Source organism: Oreochromis aureus, linkage group 7 (assembly GCF_013358895.1).
Source record: "Oreochromis aureus strain Israel breed Guangdong linkage group 7, ZZ_aureus, whole genome shotgun sequence".
Classification (NCBI taxonomy): Eukaryota; Metazoa; Chordata; class Actinopteri; order Cichliformes; family Cichlidae; genus Oreochromis; species Oreochromis aureus.
In genome coordinates, this window is record NC_052948.1 from 24,123,005 (window position 1) to 24,141,471 (window position 18,467).

The 18,467-nt window shown below is 43.7% G+C and overlaps 1 protein-coding gene across 1 annotated transcript in view; it reads right to left on the reverse strand.

The window, feature by feature from the left end:
* The window catches only part of si:dkey-106n21.1 (solute carrier family 23 member 2), a 61,214-nt gene extending 44,637 nt beyond the window's left edge, over window positions 1-16,577 (reverse strand). The window contains exon 1 of the mRNA XM_039615643.1: window positions 16,341-16,577. Coding sequence (XP_039471577.1) covers window positions 16,341-16,412 — 72 coding nt within the window. The 5' untranslated portion in view covers window positions 16,413-16,577. The remainder of the gene's footprint in view (window positions 1-16,340) is intronic.
* Window positions 16,578-18,467: the final 1,890 nt, after the last annotated feature.

Below are 18,467 nucleotides of genomic sequence, written 5' to 3' on the forward strand. Positions count from 1 at the left end.
GTTGGGTTGAGGTCAGGACTCTTTGCAGGCCAGTCAAATCTTTCCACACCACACCAAACTTGCTCATCCATATCTTTATGGACCTTGCTTTGTGCACTGGTGCAAAGTCACGTTGGAACAGGAAGGGCCATCCCCAAACTGTTCCCACAAAGTTAAGAATATGAAATTTTCCAAAATGTCTTGGTATGCTGAACCATTAAGAGCCCCAACTATGGGGCTGAACCCAGCTTTTGAGAAACAACCCAACATTATAATTTGCCTTCCACCAAACTTTATACATGGCACAATGCAGCCAGATAACTACTATTCTCCTGGCAACCACCAAAGCTAGACCTGTCCATTGGATTGCACAATTTTTCACTCCAGAGAACATGTCTACACAGCTTTAGAGTCTAGCGCCAGTATGCTTTACACCACTGCATCTGATGCTTTGCATTGCACTTGGTGATGTAAGGCTCAGATGGAACTGCTCTGACAAGGAAATCCATTCCATGAAATTCTCTATGCACTGTTCTTGAGCTAATCTAAAGGCTACATAGTTTGGCCACAAGTTTGGAGGTCTGTAGCAACAGACTCTGCAGAACAGTGGTGACCTCTGTCAATGATGCACCTCAGCATCAGCTGACGCTGCTCTGTGATTTAATGTGGAATACCACTTTGTGGATGTCATTCCCAATCGCTTCCACTTTGTTATAATATTACTAACAGTTGACTGTGGAATAATAGTATGAAACTACAAAGAGAAACTACGAATTCTATTCAATCATGATGCACTAATGAAAAGTTAACAGGCCTTAAACCTGCCAAATCAAAAGACTTCACTTCAGAACCTTCAGCATATTTATTTAAAAATCTAAGTGAGTGTATGTATATATATAAAAAAAACCCACCCAGCACGCCCCTGCGGGCGGTTTATCCTTCAAGCTCGGGTCCTCTACCAGAGGCTTGGGAGCTTGAGGGTCCTGTGCAGTATCTTAGCTGTTCCCAGGACTGCGCTCTTCTGGACAGAGATTGTTGGGTTTATATTTTATTATTGTCATTTGTATTAAGAAATATTTAACCATATATGCTTAGAGGTGTATAATCGATTGTGTAGTGATAGGAGGTTTGATCCTTAATAGTCTGCAACGGCATTGTGTGCATTCCAGAGTGTTCTGGTTTTCACACCCACACTCTGGGAGCATGGGAGAGGTTGTACCTTGTCTTATTGCTTTATGGTAGGATAAACGTATCTATATTTGTTTTAGTCTAAGTGCCTTTTGTTTAGATGGACGGCTCTAGGGAGTCTTCCTGGGGTCACAGTTTGACCCCCACACATGGATACACACACACACACACACACACACACACACACACACACACACGGTATTCTTCGTTCACATGTATACCTATATAAGGGGTCATATGTTAATGACCCTATGCATATTCATGTAACCACAATAAAAGGAGTGCTATGGGGGAACCTGGCTGAGAGTCTGACGGAGGTCAAGTGGGTGGAACGACACTTGGCTCCAGGCAGGTCTCCCTCATGCATGAGTACTACAAGGAACTTTGCCTACTTGTGTCTTGTTTTTGCTGTGTAGCAAATTGTCCTGAACGTTCCAGCGAATAGGTTTATGTTACAAACCTATCATTAATTGGTCCTTCTTGAGCCGGATCCTTGGAATCGACATTCACCGAGGGGAAAAGAGACACGCCGAAAGACTGACGTCAGCCAGGACTTATAGAGGTCCTGCAACAAAGACCCGAGACGTGAGAATTCGTCATCGGGCCGGTGGATTAGCCGTCTGTTTTTTTCTCCTCGATGGATGCTGATTGACGGGATCTGACGGGACTGATGCTGCACGCAATGAGCAACACCAAGTAAGTTCGAAGAGCCCGACTCTATAACCGTGTGAGTGTGTTGACCCTTAGCCACTTTGTGGGGCTAAGTACAGTGTTTTTCGCTACTTTGTGGAGCGATAGGTACAGACCACTTTGTGAGGTACTGTAGTGAGTCCTCCGCCACTTTGTGAGGCGTTGAGAAGTTCCGCGGAGTCCAGACTGTGCTGGACAATAGGCCTATTTTGTGTTGTTGTTGTTGTTGTGGTGGTTGTGAGTGTGTTTGTGTGAGTGGGTGCAGAGCAGAACACGCGGTCTGTGACGTCAGCTGTTGTTGTTATGGGTTCCCAAGCAACTAAGAGTGCGTTAGAGGGTGACGAGAAGTTTATGATGAAATTCGCTCCTGGAAGCACTAAGTATTTAGGACATTGGCGCAAGAAATATGATTTTGAAGGTAAATTGGTTGTAGGACAATGTCAAATGTTAGTAGAGCAGTTGACAGTAAAGGCAGCTTGTGCAAAAGGGAAATTGAAACAGGAGAGAGAGTTACAACTGGCGTCCGCTAAACTGTGGTTAGAGCAGGCGCAGAAAAGACAGGAGGCGGTGAACGCAAAGAGAGCAGCTTTGCAAGCATTAGCTGTGAAACCTGAAGATGAGACGGTGCAGTCTACTTCAGTGGTGCTGACGTTAAGGGACCAACAGCGTAGAGCAGTATTAGAGAGGGAGAGAGAGGCCAGAGAGGAGGAAGAAAAGCAGGAGCAGGAAAAGAGGGAGAGAGAGGAGGAGGATAGAGTACGACAGGAGTTTGGGGAAGCCGCAGCACAATATTTAAGCCCTTATAACACTAGAGCCAAAACCAAAAGGGATGAGGCGAGTGCAGCTGGTATGCCTGTCTACCCTGTCCTAGATACCTTTCCTATGGTGGAGGTTGCGAATCCCCATTTTGGTGTTGAAGGTGACCAAAGCCGTGTTATTTGTGTTTACAGGCCATGGACTGAATCTGAATGTGCAGAAGCATGTAAAGGTTTAGGAGACCCGTTGACTAATGTTGATGAATTTATCGCCCGACATAAGCAACTCTGCTCCTCATACCGCTTAAACGGTCAGGAAACAGAAGCCACTTTTAGGAAGTGTCTCACATATAACTGGGCTCGGGTGCGAGGCACCTATACAGGGAGGGATGGTAATACCGTCCTACCCTATGGCCATGCAAATTTAAGAGGCCAAGTTGATGGGGTTTATGAGCGTCTTAGAACTACCTTTAAAGCTTCTGCAGATTACAACAAAATTGCCCAATGTGTGCAGAAAGAAGGAGAGGATGTTCATGAATTCAGGGCAAGATTAGAGGAAGTTTTTAAAGAGCATAGTGGCCTTGAAGAGAGTGCGGAGAAGGCCAGCCCATATCAGCAGCAGTTAAAACATGCTTTGATGAATGGCTTTCATTCACCCATTGCTGATTTTATCAGAAAACAAAATGTTAGTCATAACACTGACGGGTCCGTTGAATGCATGAATTGGGCCCGCCACGCACAGGAAGTTATTAAAAATAAAAAAAATAAAAAATCACAAAGCTCTGCGGCCGCTGCCTTTTTAGCAGGTGAAATTTTGTTTCAGGGACAGGCTGGAAGAGAGCAAAATAGAGGCAGGAGTAGGAGAAATAGGGGCTCATGGCAATTTAGGGGGAGCCGTGGCAAAAAGAATGATATATGCTATGCATGTGGGGAAAAGGGGCACCATGCAAGAGAGTGCCCTGACCGCATGCCTGAAGAGTATAGACGTCCTGATGCAAAAAACCCGACTAGCACCTGTTGACACTGCTAACACACATACATGTATAAATGATCCCTTAGTTTGCCAGAATTTACAACAGCCTGTGTTTCAGACTCTAGATTTAACTGAAGTATTGTTAAATCTGTCAGGGAAAGAAGTAAAACCAGTTCGCACATTAACCGTGCAGGGTAAAACCATTCAATTTCTGTGTGATTCAGGTGCAGATAAAACTGTTTTAAAAGATCATGTGTCAGGAGTTGACCCTTCAAGTGGCACAATTTATGTGAAGTCTGCAAATGGTCAGTTAAATCAGCATAGAATCTCTAAACCTGTGTGGATTAGAGATCCTACCACGGGAGAGGCAGCTCAGGGTTCAGTTGTAATGTGCCCAACTTGTCCGGTGAACCTCTTGGGAAGAGATATGATGATGAAACTTGGAATTTCAATAATTCCAACATCCATTGGGATGATAGCTGCAGGAAAAGGAGAAACTGCTGAGACAATGGTTCATCAGGACAGTGGGGATTTGCATTATTACTGGACACTTGACCTGTCGGCCTCCAGACCTGATCAAATGAACTGTAAACTGTTAGCGGCAGCTGAGGAAATGTTGACAACCAGCCACAACACACAGGCGCCAGAAGACTTGCATGTCACACTGAGATTTAAGACCACGCCTGGGCCTGATGAGGCCTACACAGATAAAGTGCTGAAATTAGGGCCACAGAGAATCACCATAAAAGCAATATATACTGATGGTGAAACCATGGCTGGATGTAGTGTGATCCTTTCTGAAGCTGCACAACAACTTTTTACAGGGCAGACACCACATATTTCACTGACAAAGAGTGGCACAGCTGGGTGGTCAGACTTAGCATCTTTGGTGAGACAGGGGGAGAGTGTTGGAATGTGGCAGCAAGCTAGAGGGGGTTGGGAGACAGACATGCAGCACAGCATCTTTCGTAAAAAGCTGGGATGGGTGACACATACTACACCACAAACACATTTAGAGGGGGGTGAGAATGACACAGTAGAATGATATATTGTAGATGTCAGAGATCACCCAGAGCTTAAACAGGTCCCAGAGAAGCTCTGGTCTACTGGGAAGACTGATGTGGGGTTGATGACTACAGCGAGTCCAGTAGTAATAAAGCCCAAAACGTCTTTTAGGCCAAGAGTGAAACAATATCCCTTGAAGCCTGATGCAGTGGAAGGCATTAAACCAGTAATAGAGGATATGATTAAAGCAGGGATACTAGCTGAAGCTCCACAGGCAGTATGTAACACACCCATCTTCCCAGTTAGAAAGGCTGATTCACAGTCGTGGCGCATGATTCAAGACTTAAGAGCTGTAAATCAGGCAGTGGAGAGTATAGCTCCATGCGTCCCTGACCCCCATACCTTGTTAAATCAGCTTAAGCCAGATAAGACACACTTCACTGTGGTAGATTTAAGTAATGCTTTCTTTTCCATACCAGTGCATGAGAATTCACAGGGCTGGTTTGGTTTTACGTATCAAGGCAAAAAATACACATACACCAGATTGCCGCAAGGTTTTTGTGACAGTCCTACAATTTTCACACAGAATATTACAAATTGTCTGTCTGATTTTGTAATTCCATCACATTCGCAGATGTTGGTATATGTTGATGATATTTTAATTGCATCCAATTCAGAGAAGAATTGTAGAGACATGTCATTGGCATTGCTAACTCACTTAGCTGAGACAGGTAACAAGGCCTCACTTTCAAAGCTACAGTGGGTAAAGACAGAAGTGAAATTTTTAGGACATCTACTTAGTGCAGCAGGGAAGAGCATACATCCAGAGAGGAAAACAGCTATTTTGGCAGCACCTAGGCCAGTGACAAAGAAACACATGATGCAATTTCTAGGTTTGCTAAATTTCTGTCGATCATGGATGCCCCATTACGCTGAAGTTGCGCAGCCATTACTAGATATGATGTACAGTAAACCTTTAGCTATGTCAGAAAGTTTGAGTTGGACCCCTGAGGGGAGCAAGCCCTGTGCATGCTGAAACAGATGCTGACAGGAGCATCAGTTCTAGGGCTTCCAGATTATAACAAGCCTTTTGTTCAAACTGTTGACTGTAAAGGACATTTTATGACGTCCATGTTAGCACAAAAGTGTGGAGGTAGGATGAAGCCAGTAGCTTATTATTCTAAGAGGCTGGATTTAGTGGCTTGTGCCTTACCTCACTGTGTGCGATCTGTGTGTGCAGCTGCTGAAGCCGTAAAGTGTTCTGGTGAAATTGTCTTGTTTCACCCTTTGACCCCTGCTAGTTCCACATGAGGTGGATGTTTTATTGCTGCAGACTAAAATGACATTCTTGTCACCAGCAAGACACTTATCTTTAATGTCATTGTTGCTCTCCCAGCCACACGTAACTATTAAGCGGTGTACAACTTTGAATCCTCTACACTGTTACCCACAGAGGAAGAGGGTACACCACATGTGTGTCGTGAGCATGTGGAAACACAGTGTAAACCTAGAAGTGATTTAACGGACATACCACTCACTGAGGGCAAGGTTTGGTTTGTTGATGGTTCAAGTTTTAAAACGGCAGAGGGAAAGACTAAAACAGGCTTTGCTGTTGTGGATGATGTGCAGGTCATCCGTGCTGGGCAGTTATCGCATTCCATGTCTGCCCAAGCAGCTGAGATAGTGGCTCTTACAGAAGCCTGCAAAGCAGCTGAGGGGCAGGCAGTGACTATATACACAGACAGTCAATATGCCTATGCCACACTTCATTTCTTTGCCGCTCAGTGGTCAAGACGAGGCATGACAACATCAACAGGGAAACCTGTGGAGCATGCAACACTTTTACAGGACCTGTTGAAAGCAGTCTTGCTGCCCAGTAAAGTTGCGGTTTGTAAATGTGCAGCACACACACGTGGCACTGACCCCATTGTACTGGGCAATGCCTTTGCAGATAAAATTGCAAAGGAAGCGGCCCTTGGAACACATGGGGTTCATATTCTGGCGTCTCAGGAGCAAACTATGCCCATTACACATGATGTGTTAGCAGACATGCAGTCACACTCACCTTCAGCTGAAAAGCAACTATGGCTCACTAAAGGAGCAAGCCTGAGAGGTGATGTTTACTATCTTTGTGATAAGCCTATATTGCCTAAGAACTTATATAGGACTGCTGCAATTTTGAGCCATGGGCTCTGCCATGTCTCCACAGCTGGGATGGTGGCAGCAGTCGAACAGCAGTTTTTCACACTGGGATTCAATGCTTATTCAAAACATTTCTGTAAAGCATGTTTAATATGTTGTAAACATAACGCTCAGGGGAACCTCAGACCTAGAAGAGGAAGGTTTCCCAGACCCAGCTACCCATTTGAAGTAATCCATATGGATTTCATTGAGTTGTCTAACTGTAACACCTACAAGTACTGCCTGGTAATTGTGTGCCCGTTCTCAAAGTGGGTTGAAATTGTCCCCACTAAGAGAGCAGATGCTATTTCAGTGGCTAAGGTAATATGCAAAAATGTGATCCCAGAGCATGGGATCCCCCAGACTGTATACAGTGACAATGGTCCTCATTTTGTGAATGAAGTAATTGAGAAAATGTCACAACATCTGGGGATAACACTGAAAAACCACTGCTCATACCACCCACAAAGTGCAGGGCTGGTTGAAAGGACTAATGGCACAGTAAAGCTGAGACTCAGGAAAACAATGGAGGAAACAGGCAGAACATGGGTAGACTGCATTGAGCTGGTGAAAATGTATATGAGAATTACGCCGACTGATAATGGTCTAACGCCTTTTGAAATAATATATGGCAGGCCATTTAGAGTTCCAGTGTTTTGTAATGATATTGATAAAGCAGAAGAAGAAAACACACTAGCAGACTGGATGATTAAAATGCTGAAAAGCAAAGAAGTCATGAGTGCAAATAATCTGCCAGATGATTCTGTTTCTGTACAGGAAGAACGTCTGAAGCCAGGAGACTGGGTGCTGATAAAGGTCATAAAGAGGAAGTGCTGGTCGAAGCCACGGTGGGACGGACCGTACCAGGCTCTGCTGACAACACCAACAGCTGTGAAAATCGCAGAACGACCCACCTGGATACACCAAAGCCACTGCAAAAAGGTGACACACATCCAGGCCAGCTCGGAGTAAGTGGCAGGAAGGCCGGGTACAAAGGGGAGGGAAAGCCTCCAGGGCCCCTCGTCTCAATCCGGTGAAGAAACCAACTGAGCCACAGGTACTCATCAGAATGGCTGGAAAAGTGTTGTCCACCCTGCTGGGTGTAATGGCTTTGATGTCGTCATGGTCAGCAGTGGAGACCCTGTATGTCCGAGGAAACCACACCCAATACCCTCATGGCTATTCTACAAACTTTTGGTGGCAGTTTATGAATACAACTGCTCACTTGAACAATAGGACGGACTGCTATGTGTGTGCTCATATACCGTTGTCCGCATATACATCTGGATTGTGGCCGTACAGCATAACAGAGGACAGAAGTTGGTGTCTGTTAGGTTTAGCAACTCATCCAGGCTACAGAGTCCTCTGGTCCAAAGCCAACTATAGTACACCTCTGAACATCACCTGGAGTAAGTCGCCACTTCTGAACGTGAATTGTTCTGGACAAACTGACTTATTGGCCTGGCCTCAAGTGTCAGACCCGCTGCCAGACATAATATTGCTGAATAAGCTAGACGCAGCTCAACTACCAGTGTGTGTGATGAACAATGGAACACTGTCAGTGGGGAGCTGCCGCTTCACTTATGTGGATACATATACACCTACTGCCCTCCAGAGAATGAGAGCAGGTGTATGAAATGCTTGACCAGTGCGAAGTGTGCTGAGAACTTGACATTGAGGAGGACCGAATGCAAGCTCAACCTGGCTTACAGAATACCAGTAAAAGCAAAGATCCAGAAGTGGACAGACTGTGCACAGACAGTGCCGAGCAGTAAAGGAACAAGAGTGTTGGCTGATTGGTACTTCCTGTGTGGACATAAAGCCTATCTATCGCTCCCTGAGGGATGGGGAGGATTGTGTGCCTTGGTGAAGTTATCGGATCATGTCTTCTTCATGGACAGAGTTGAACATCACCCTAGCAACCGACGGAAGCGTGAGGTGGATATAGCCTCACCAAATTCTTTTGGAGTAACAGTAGACACTGGAGTGCCACGGGAATTCCGCATTTGGGGTGGAGGAGCTAAGTTCTTCCAAAGTCTGATACCAAACATCGGAGTTGCAGAGGTGCGGGATCACGTGGAGATCAACCGGTATGCCCTACTGCGACACATTAATCTCACTAAGAAGCTGGGAACAGCCTTAGCAGAGGAGCAAAAGGCCATCAGAACGATGGTTCTGCAGAACAGGCTGACCCTGGACTTGATAACAGCATCACAAGGAGGAGTGTGTAAGCTGATTGGAGAGACATGTTGTACATTTATCCCGGATGGATACACGACTGGAGGAGACATCTATGAAGCACTGCAGAACTTAACTGCTCTGCAGAAATATGTGGCAGACCACACATCCGGAGGAGACACGTCCCAAGGCTGGACAGCCTGGTTGACATCTGGACCATGGTGGAATATGTTCTTAAAGTTTTTGACTCCCATTCTTACATTGGTGGCATTGTTTTGCTTGTTTACAGGTTGCATTTTGCCATGTGTAAGATCGATGGTGAATAAAATGATTGCTAACACTTTTACCAACTACATACTGTTGCAGCAGAGTGACATGGATGCTAAGGCTAATGTGTGTGTATGAATGAAGCCTGCACTGAAAATGGTGACAAGTGGTGTAGAGCTGAAGAGATATATATACGCCATATAGCCTTATAAAATGACAATACAGGGTGGAGATGTTGGGTTTATATTTTATTATTGTCATTTGTATTAAGAAATATTTAACCATATATGCTTAGAGGTGTATAATCGATTGTGTAGTGATAGGAGGTTTGATCCTTAATAGTCTGCAACGGCATTGTGTGCATTCCAGAGTGTTCTGGTTTTCACACCCACACTCTGGGAGCATGGGAGAGGTTGTACCTTGTCTTATTGCTTTATGGTAGGATAAACGTATCTATATTTGTTTTAGTCTAAGTGCCTTTTTGTTTAGATGGACGGCTCTAGGGAGTCTTCCTGGGGTCTGTTTGACCCCCACACATGGATACACAGACACACACACACACACACACACACACACACACACACACACACACACACACACACACACACGGTATTCTTCGTTCACATGTATACCTATATAAGGGGTCATATGTTAATGACCCTATGCATATTCATGTAACCACAATAAAAGGAGTGCTATGGGGGAACCTGGCTGAGAGTCTGACGGAGGTCAAGTGGGTGGAACGACACTTGGCTCCAGGCAGGTCTCCCTCATGCATGAGTACTACAAGGAACTTTGCCTACTTGTGTCTTGTTTTTGCTGTGTAGCAAATTGTCCTGAACGTTCCAGCGAATAGGTTTATGTTACAAACCTATCAGAGATCTCCGATGTTGTTCCCGGGATCTGCTGGAGCCACTTGCCTAGCTTGGGAGTCACCGCACCTAGTGCTCCGATTACCACGGGGACCACCGTTACCTTCACCCTCCACATCCTCTCGAGCTCTTCTCTTAGCCCTTGGTATTTCTCCAGCTTCTCGTGTTCCTTCTTCCTGATATTGCTGTCATTCGGAACCGCTACATCGATCACTACGGCCGTCTTCTCCTGTTTGTCTACCACCACTATGTCCGGTTGGTTAGCCACCACCATTTTGTCCGTCTGTATCTGGAAGTCCCACAGGATCTTAGCTCGGTCATTCTCCACCACCCTTGGGGGCGTCTCCCATTTTGACCTCGGAACTTCCAGGCCACGAGACATTGATTCACTGATACACACTACCAGGCTACACAGCAATGACATTGGAATGTCATTCGGACTGGAGAAGTGTAGTCGGATGGTAACAAAGAGAGGGAAGGTAGTCAGAACTGAGGGGATTGAACTACCAGAAGGCCACATTGCAGACATAGAGGACAGTTACAAGTACCTGGGGATCCCGCAAGCGAATGGGAACCATGAAGAGGCCGCTAGGAAAGCTGCAACCACCATGTACCTGCAGAGGGTCAGGCAAGTCCTGAGGAGTCAGCTGAATGGTAAGAACAAGATCCAGGCTATCAACACCTACGCCCTGCCCATGATCAGGTACCCTGCTGGGGTAATAGGCTGGCCAAAGGAGGAGATAGAAGCCACTGACATAAAGACAAGAAAGCTCCTGACCATGCATGGAGGGTTTCACCCCAAGTCCAGCACCCTGAGGCTGTACGCTAAGCGGAAGGAAGGGGGCCGGGGACTGGTGAGTGTTAGCACCACAGTCCAGGATGAGACAACGAACATCCAAGAATACATCACGAAGATGGCCCCAACTGACCGAGTGCTCAGTGAATACCTCAGGCAGCAGAAACCCAAGAAAGAGGAGGGAGACGGGGAACCATCATGGAAGGACAGGCCCCTGCAAGGTATGTACCACCGGCAGATAGAGGAGGTGGCTGATATCCAGAAATCCTACCAGTGGCTGGACAAAGCTGGACTGAAAGACAGCACAGAGGCACTAATCATGGCAGCACAAGAACAAGCTCTGAGTACAAGATCCATAGAGGCTGGGGTCTATCACACCAGGCAAGACCCCAGGTGCAGGCTGTGTAAAGATGCCCCAGAGACAATCCAGCACATAGCAGGGTGCAAGATGTAGCAGGGAACATAGCCTCTGCCGCATAGTATAACCTGGAATAACCCGAAGTCGAGGTGGGAGATGCCCCAAGGGTGATGGAGAATGACCGAGCTAAGATCCTGTGGGACTTCCAGATGCAGACGGACAAAATGGTGGTGGCTAACCAACCGGACATAGTGGTGGTAGACAAACAGGAGAAGACGGCCGTAGTGATCGATGTAGCGGTTCCGAATGACAGCAATATCAGGAAGAAGGAACACGAGAAGCTGGAGAAATACCAAGGGCTCAGAGAAGAGCTCGAGAGGATGTGGAGGGTGAAGGTAACGGTGGTCCCCGTGGTAATCGGAGCACTAGGTGCGGTGACTCCCAAGCTAGGCGAGTGGCTCCAGCAGATCCCGGGAAGAACATCGGAGATCTCTGTCCAGAAGAGCGCAGTCCTGGGAACAGCTAAGATACTGTGCAGGACCCTCAAGCTCCCAAGCCTCTGGTAGAGGACCCGAGCTTGAAGGAGAAACCGCCCGCAGGGGCGAGATGGGTGTTGTTGGTTTTTTTGAGCCTGTGTGTATGTCTATGTTTTAACTCTGTATGGTTAAAAACCTGTATTTTTAAACCATCCATCTCTTTGTCAGTGTACTTAATCACTATGTATTAACAGGGTCTATACCAGGGGTCAGCAACCTTTAACACCCAAAGAGCCACTTGGACCCGGTTTCCACGCAAAAGAAAACACTGGGAGCCACAAATACTTTTTGAAATCTAAAATGAAGATAACACTGTATATATTGTTTTTTTACCTTTGTGCTTTGTGTGAACAACTAAAGTAAGTAAGTAAAGTTTATTTATTAAGCGCTTTTCACAGACAGGCATTCACAAAGCGCTGTACGCAAATATTAAAATAAACAATACAATCAATAGACATTATACACAATGTAAAAGATCAAATGTAAAGAATGTAAAGAATAAAATACGTAGATCAACAACAGGCTTGTTTGAACAGAAAAGTTTTTCACTGCTTTTTAAAAGAATCCACAGAGCAACTAAGGTGTGTTGCTTATAAAATCCATGAAGTGCTACAGAGAAAATTACATTTTATTTATGTAATTAACACATTTTGAACTCTTAAAGAAATATAACAAAAGGAAAGACACCCAGCTGAACTAAAATGATCCATGTAGCAAAGAAAAACTGTTGTCAGCCGCCACCCTTTTAAAAAGTAATTGAAAAAAAAGCACTATGCCGCTAAAAAAAAATAGATATTTGCAAAATTCTGCCTAAATATCTGTTTTACCTTGTTAATGTGTGTGGCGGGGCGTGGTCTGCAGTGCCGCTGAATGGGAGTCGGACGCACCTGAGCGGCACCCGCAATCACGCCTTGCCGCCTTAAAGCCTGTGCTCTCTTTGCTGTTGTGTTGTCGGGCTGTGAGCTGAAAAGCTACAGCCGGCTGTATGCGTACAGCAACCGTGTGTGAAAAGTGGTCAATAAAGAGATGCTGAAAAGCATGTTCATGCAAACATCGTCGGGTCTGCCGTGATATGAGACTTCTGGTCCCGAACCTCTGCTCACAGCGTCTGCAAATCGGGGCTTTCATCTTTACGCAGGACTGTAAGCTGTCATCTGTGAGGCGTGAGCGGTGTTTGTTTTTAACATAGTTCACGATTGAGAACAGCTGCCGACATAATGTGGATCCGAAGATCCATAATTGGCCTATCTGGAGTTGAAAGTCTCGATAAATGCATGGCGTTTCGGCGGGTACACCAGCTTCCCCGAGTGTGACGCTTATTTTGAGCGATGAAAAAAATAATAAAATATAATTTTATTTTTATATTTCAAAATCACAACAATCTTCCAATATAGAACTACAAGTTGTTTTTTTTTTTTAAAAAAGGAACTAAACACAAATAAAATGCACTTCAGCTAAATACTTCTAATTTATTTTCCCAAACCACGCGGAGCCGCAGTATAAGGACTAAAGAGCCGCATACGGCTCCGGAGCCGCGGGTTGCCGACCCCTGGTCTATACTATTGCAACAGCATTCTTTTTCACATATTAGAACCAGAATGTTCTAAAATTCACTAAAGTCTTCATCACTAGGTCCACAGTGGGGAACACAACTGTCTTTGAAACCTGCTGTGCCTCAGAGGTTGTGCTCTGCACTCATCTATCTCTTCAAACAAAGTTGACACCTTGTTGTGTGAATGTCACCATTCCATCTGTCTCAACCACTCAGTTGCAAACCCATCTGTACCACATTTCCTCTCCAGCAAGAAGCATCTTCAGACATTTGCTTCAGTTATTATTTGCTTCCATCTAGTGGCTATCTTCCTGTAACCCAGCATCTACAGATAACAGGAATTCGTATGACTGGACGTGGGTAAGCTGTTCACTTCAGGGTCATAATCTTCGGTTGTTGCTGCATTGTTTTTATTTGTCTGGGATTTGAGCTACTGAGTCAGATTTCTCACTTCCATGTTTAAAATACTTTTCACTCTACAGACATCTCAATGTGAACTGCCAAAAGTCTATTTGATAATGTTTTTAGGTTTGTTTATTATGTAAGATGCTACTTAATAAAATGACTATACGCTACATCGTTTCAAAACTGAGGCAAACAATATGCTACAAAAACATGTCTGGGTTTTGATACCCTCTCCACCCTCCACCCTCCACCCGGAGAGGGTGGAGTGCCCACTCCAGGTCAGGGACGAGTTCCTGCCCAAGTAGACGACTTTAAGTATCTCAGGGTTTTGTTCTCGAGGGACAGGAAAAGGGAGCGGGAGATAGACAGAAGGACTGGAGAAACTGCGAGTACAAGGAGCAGAAATGGGCTTCCCCCCAAGGGTGACTCTCACCCTATCACTTAGGGATAGGGTGAGAGGTTCAGCCATCTGGGAGGGGCTCAGAGTAGAGCCGCTGCTCCTCCACATCGAAAGGAGCCCGTTGAGGTGGTTCGGACATCTGATAAGGATGCCTCCTGGACATCTCCTGAGTGAGGTGTTCTGGCTATGTCCCACCTGAAGGAGGTCCCGGGGCAGACCCAGGACAGACTGAAGAGATTATTTCTATTGCTGGAGGATAAATACGCTGGAGGAGGTGGCTGGGGAGAGGGAGGTCTGGGCTTCTCTGCTTAAGCTGCTGCCCCTGCGACCTGGCCCTGGATAAGCTGAAGAAGATGGATGGATGGATGGATGATTTTGATATACTGAGTTAGATTTTTCATTCTCCCATTAAAAGTAATCTCAACACTGTTTAATCACATTAAACAGCCAAAAATGATTTTAATACAACACCACACCACTTTTGCTCCAGAGGTATTGGTATACATTAAATTTGGATTTAGAGGATAATAAAACAAGACCTTAAAATGATTAAATTAAACAATTAATTGCAAGTTTTCTGTTTGGATAATTTGACTGAGGATGTGAAAAACTGGTTGAATGAGACAAGCAAACTATTCACAGATAAGCTGATTGTTTTACTAATGTTTAAACCATCACCAACCTCAACCATCATCATCATCATCACCTTTATTTATAAAGCACTTAAAAACAGCCACAGCTGACACAAAGTGCTGTACATAGGAACTATATAAAAGTACATAAGATATAAATAAATCGTCAGGCTATGTACAGGAGTTGCCTGATGATCAGCTGATCAAGTGCTGCCAAGTGATCATGGACTGCTGTTAGCTTCTTCAGCAATGTGCTTGTATTGTCTCAATTGACTGACTAACATTAGCTTTCCTGATTCTTCTTCACCACAGGGGGCTTCCTTTACTTGCATCCTTGATCTCATACCTGTGACGAGGCAGTTGGATGGCCACAATCTTTATCCTTAGCTCAGCAGATGCTCAGTTAAAATGCTCTCTTCTACCAGAGTTGGTTTATTGTGTCTATGCATCTCACTATTGTTCTCATTGTGCTGTAGTGTCTGGATCTCCTACTTTAATTGTACCAGGTGCCAGGTACTTCTCGGTCAGTGTGGATGTTGGTTATCTGTTGATTCATAACTACTCATGGGTTTGGATGCCACAGTACACTTTTTATCAATATGTCCTGGTTCCACAAGAGGACATACTGATGAAAAATGGCCTTGTTGAGACAGGTGAGGTCTGAGCTGTTATTACTTTAGTCATGTATCTCTTGCTCTTCCAAGGTGTGTGTGTGTTGATTTTCCTTTAAAAGTTCTCACAAAGTTACTTTGTTGCTTTAATAAAATATTACATAACATCATAAATGTATTATAAATCCTACAGACTCAAGTGACACAATAATCTTATAGCACTTATTTTTAGCATGTTTTTGCCAGATAACTATTGCAGAGAATAAAATTTAAGAGAAAAATATAAGTAGACCTTTCTTCCAACAAGGCTTAAACAGAACTTTGACATTTGTAGATGCATGTTGTGTACAATGCACTTTACTAAAACAGACTTAAAAGAGAGAAGTGAAATGAAGATGTGATTTTCCCCAAAGGAGGAGGCTTCGATATATAATACAAGGTTAGCTAAATATGATAAATAAGGCCCAGTTTTGCAGATGATGACAGATTCACGTGCTTGTTCATCTGCAGAAGAGTTTGTTTATGTTCTAATTTTTCTTTCTTCAGTCAATTGCCATGGGTAGGAAGAGGAAAACATCAGCCTTGTAGTCAGCTGTGTACACTTGAACACCACATGCAGTCTAAACTTTTTTTCCCATTTATACACAAACAGCCATGGAGTCAGCTCCACTTACATATCCCTCCTTTTGGGCAACACACGCACCCTTTGTTGATTTCACATTCCAGAGTGGCTTACATTTAGCTCTTAGTGCTGTATTGAAAGAATATCACACTGTAGCTCTTTTCACTTTAGTCTGCTAATATAAGCAAACGTACAACATTGTCAAAATGTTAAGTAGTGACTCTGTGTTATTATATGTTTTCCATTTGTCTTTGTGACAGATTTGGAGTCTTCTGACACCAAAAAATCAACAATGTCAATCTGGAAACTTTAGAGCAGGTGAAGAAAACACATCACTTACCCCAAATGCAGGATTGTCTGTCCCCTGGTCATGGAGTCCAAGCTCTATTGTTTCTTCTGTCGTGAGATGCATTGTGGTAAATCAGGCAAGGTGTTGTAAACTCCGCATAAATACAAAAACACACAAGAAGGGAGTAAATCTCTGAGCAGAAATAAAAGGGACAACATTAATAACCCGTTTCCCTTGTTTCACTAGGAATGCTTAGTATCGCACTCAGAAAGAGAGCGGCTTAGTTATTTTGTAATCTCCTCTTTGGCTCTGAAAAGTTTCTGGGCTGCCGCTGGGTGAGTGTGAGCTCTAGTTACTCTGACTTTGGATCATGTGCCTGCTGTTGTGTGAGGATGGACCTAATGAGAATAGCGAAGCAAGTTTGTCGCATGCATCTTTATTTACACATGAATCATACTGTTATCAAATATTTGCAGGGGAAATATTTAAGGAATTTAAGAAAGTGGCAGATTTCAGTTTTTGATGTTCATCTTTGGATTGGAGCCATGGATACCATGTTTCTACTCGACACATTACGATACCTGACACTAATTGCAGCTGTATTAAAATAAATCACAAATGACTGTATTTTGCTCACCTACACTGAGGCATAATTTTTGAAACTTACTGTGATGCAGAATCATATGGGGAATCTTTCTTTATAAGCAATATAATTTATTTTCTCCTAGAATAATTTTTTGTGGTCTATTAATTTGCAACAGCTCAGTGATAAAGAGATTGACCTCGAGTGCTATCATGAGCAAACTAGTTCAAAGAGGTTACATAATTATGCATTTTACATCCAACATGGAAAAATTAAGTGCTCACACAACAATATAGCATTTCAGAAGCTTAAATGCACATTTCTGTATTCCTCCTATAGAACTAAACATCTTTAACTAAACATATTATCTGTAGAATTATGCACTTGATTCTGCATTTTGTGGTGTTCCAGTCTTTATATGATTAAAATGCAACTCATTGTAACAGTGCTTAACAAATTTATTTGACCACCCGTCGTAAAAAAACAAAAAAAAAACAACAAAACTTAAATGTTTTAGAAATCTGTCCAAACTGTCTTTAAAACTAAAACTAAAACTAAAACTAATATTGTTATTTATTAGGGAAAACAATAAACTGGATTTGTTTTTTACTATGCAAATTATCCTGGCAAACTGGAAAATTCAGAAATTAATCACCCATAACATTGAACCACTAAACTTATTTTTTTTGTTCTGAAATGCAATGCATTCATAAAAACATGAATACTACGTTTAACATAATTGTCCCGCATGCCAAAGTGGAAAACATTTTTTTTTGCTAAGGGAACTCAAAATCAATTACAGTCTCAGTCTTATGGCTTAGATGTGTGATTCTCATGAGTCTGGCAGTCAAAGAGAAATGGCTGTATTAAGTAAGGCACAGCTGAGGTCAAGTAATGAAAATGGTTTGCACAAAATTAATTGTGTAGACCATTAGAGTGATAATCTTTTTTTGTTATTTTCTGTCAGTCTGATTATTGTTTAAATAACAGTAAGGTATAAAGTATTTAAGTTCAGTTTAATTTATATATCACCGATTTACACAAATATTTACACCTTAAAGCACAGTGCTGTGTTAGAATAATAATATATTGTGTGTATATTGTGTGCACCTGATAATAATGAATTACAGTAATCCAGCCCAGAAGTAATAAATGCATGCATACATGCATGAAATACCTTTTCAGCATCAATTTGAGATATTATGCAACTAAGTCTTTTTTAAACACAAAGGTTAATTATGGAGTTCCACAGTGCTAGGACTACTTCTGTTTAGATTATACACGCTTCCCCAAGGCATAGGCACAGAAGGCAAAGCATACATTTTCACTGCTATGCAGAAGACAGACACCACACGCCATCCATCCATCCATCCATCTTCTTCCACTTATCTGGAGCTGGGTCACGGGGGCAGCAGCCTAAGCAGAGAAACCTAGACCTCCCTCTCCCCAGCCACCTCCTCTAGCTTGTCCAGAGTAACACCAAGGGGTTCCCAGGCCAACTAAGAGATGTAATCTCACCAGCGTGTCCTGGGTCTACCCTGGGGCCTCATCCCGGTGGGACATGCCTGGAACACCTCACCCAGAAGCATCCTTGT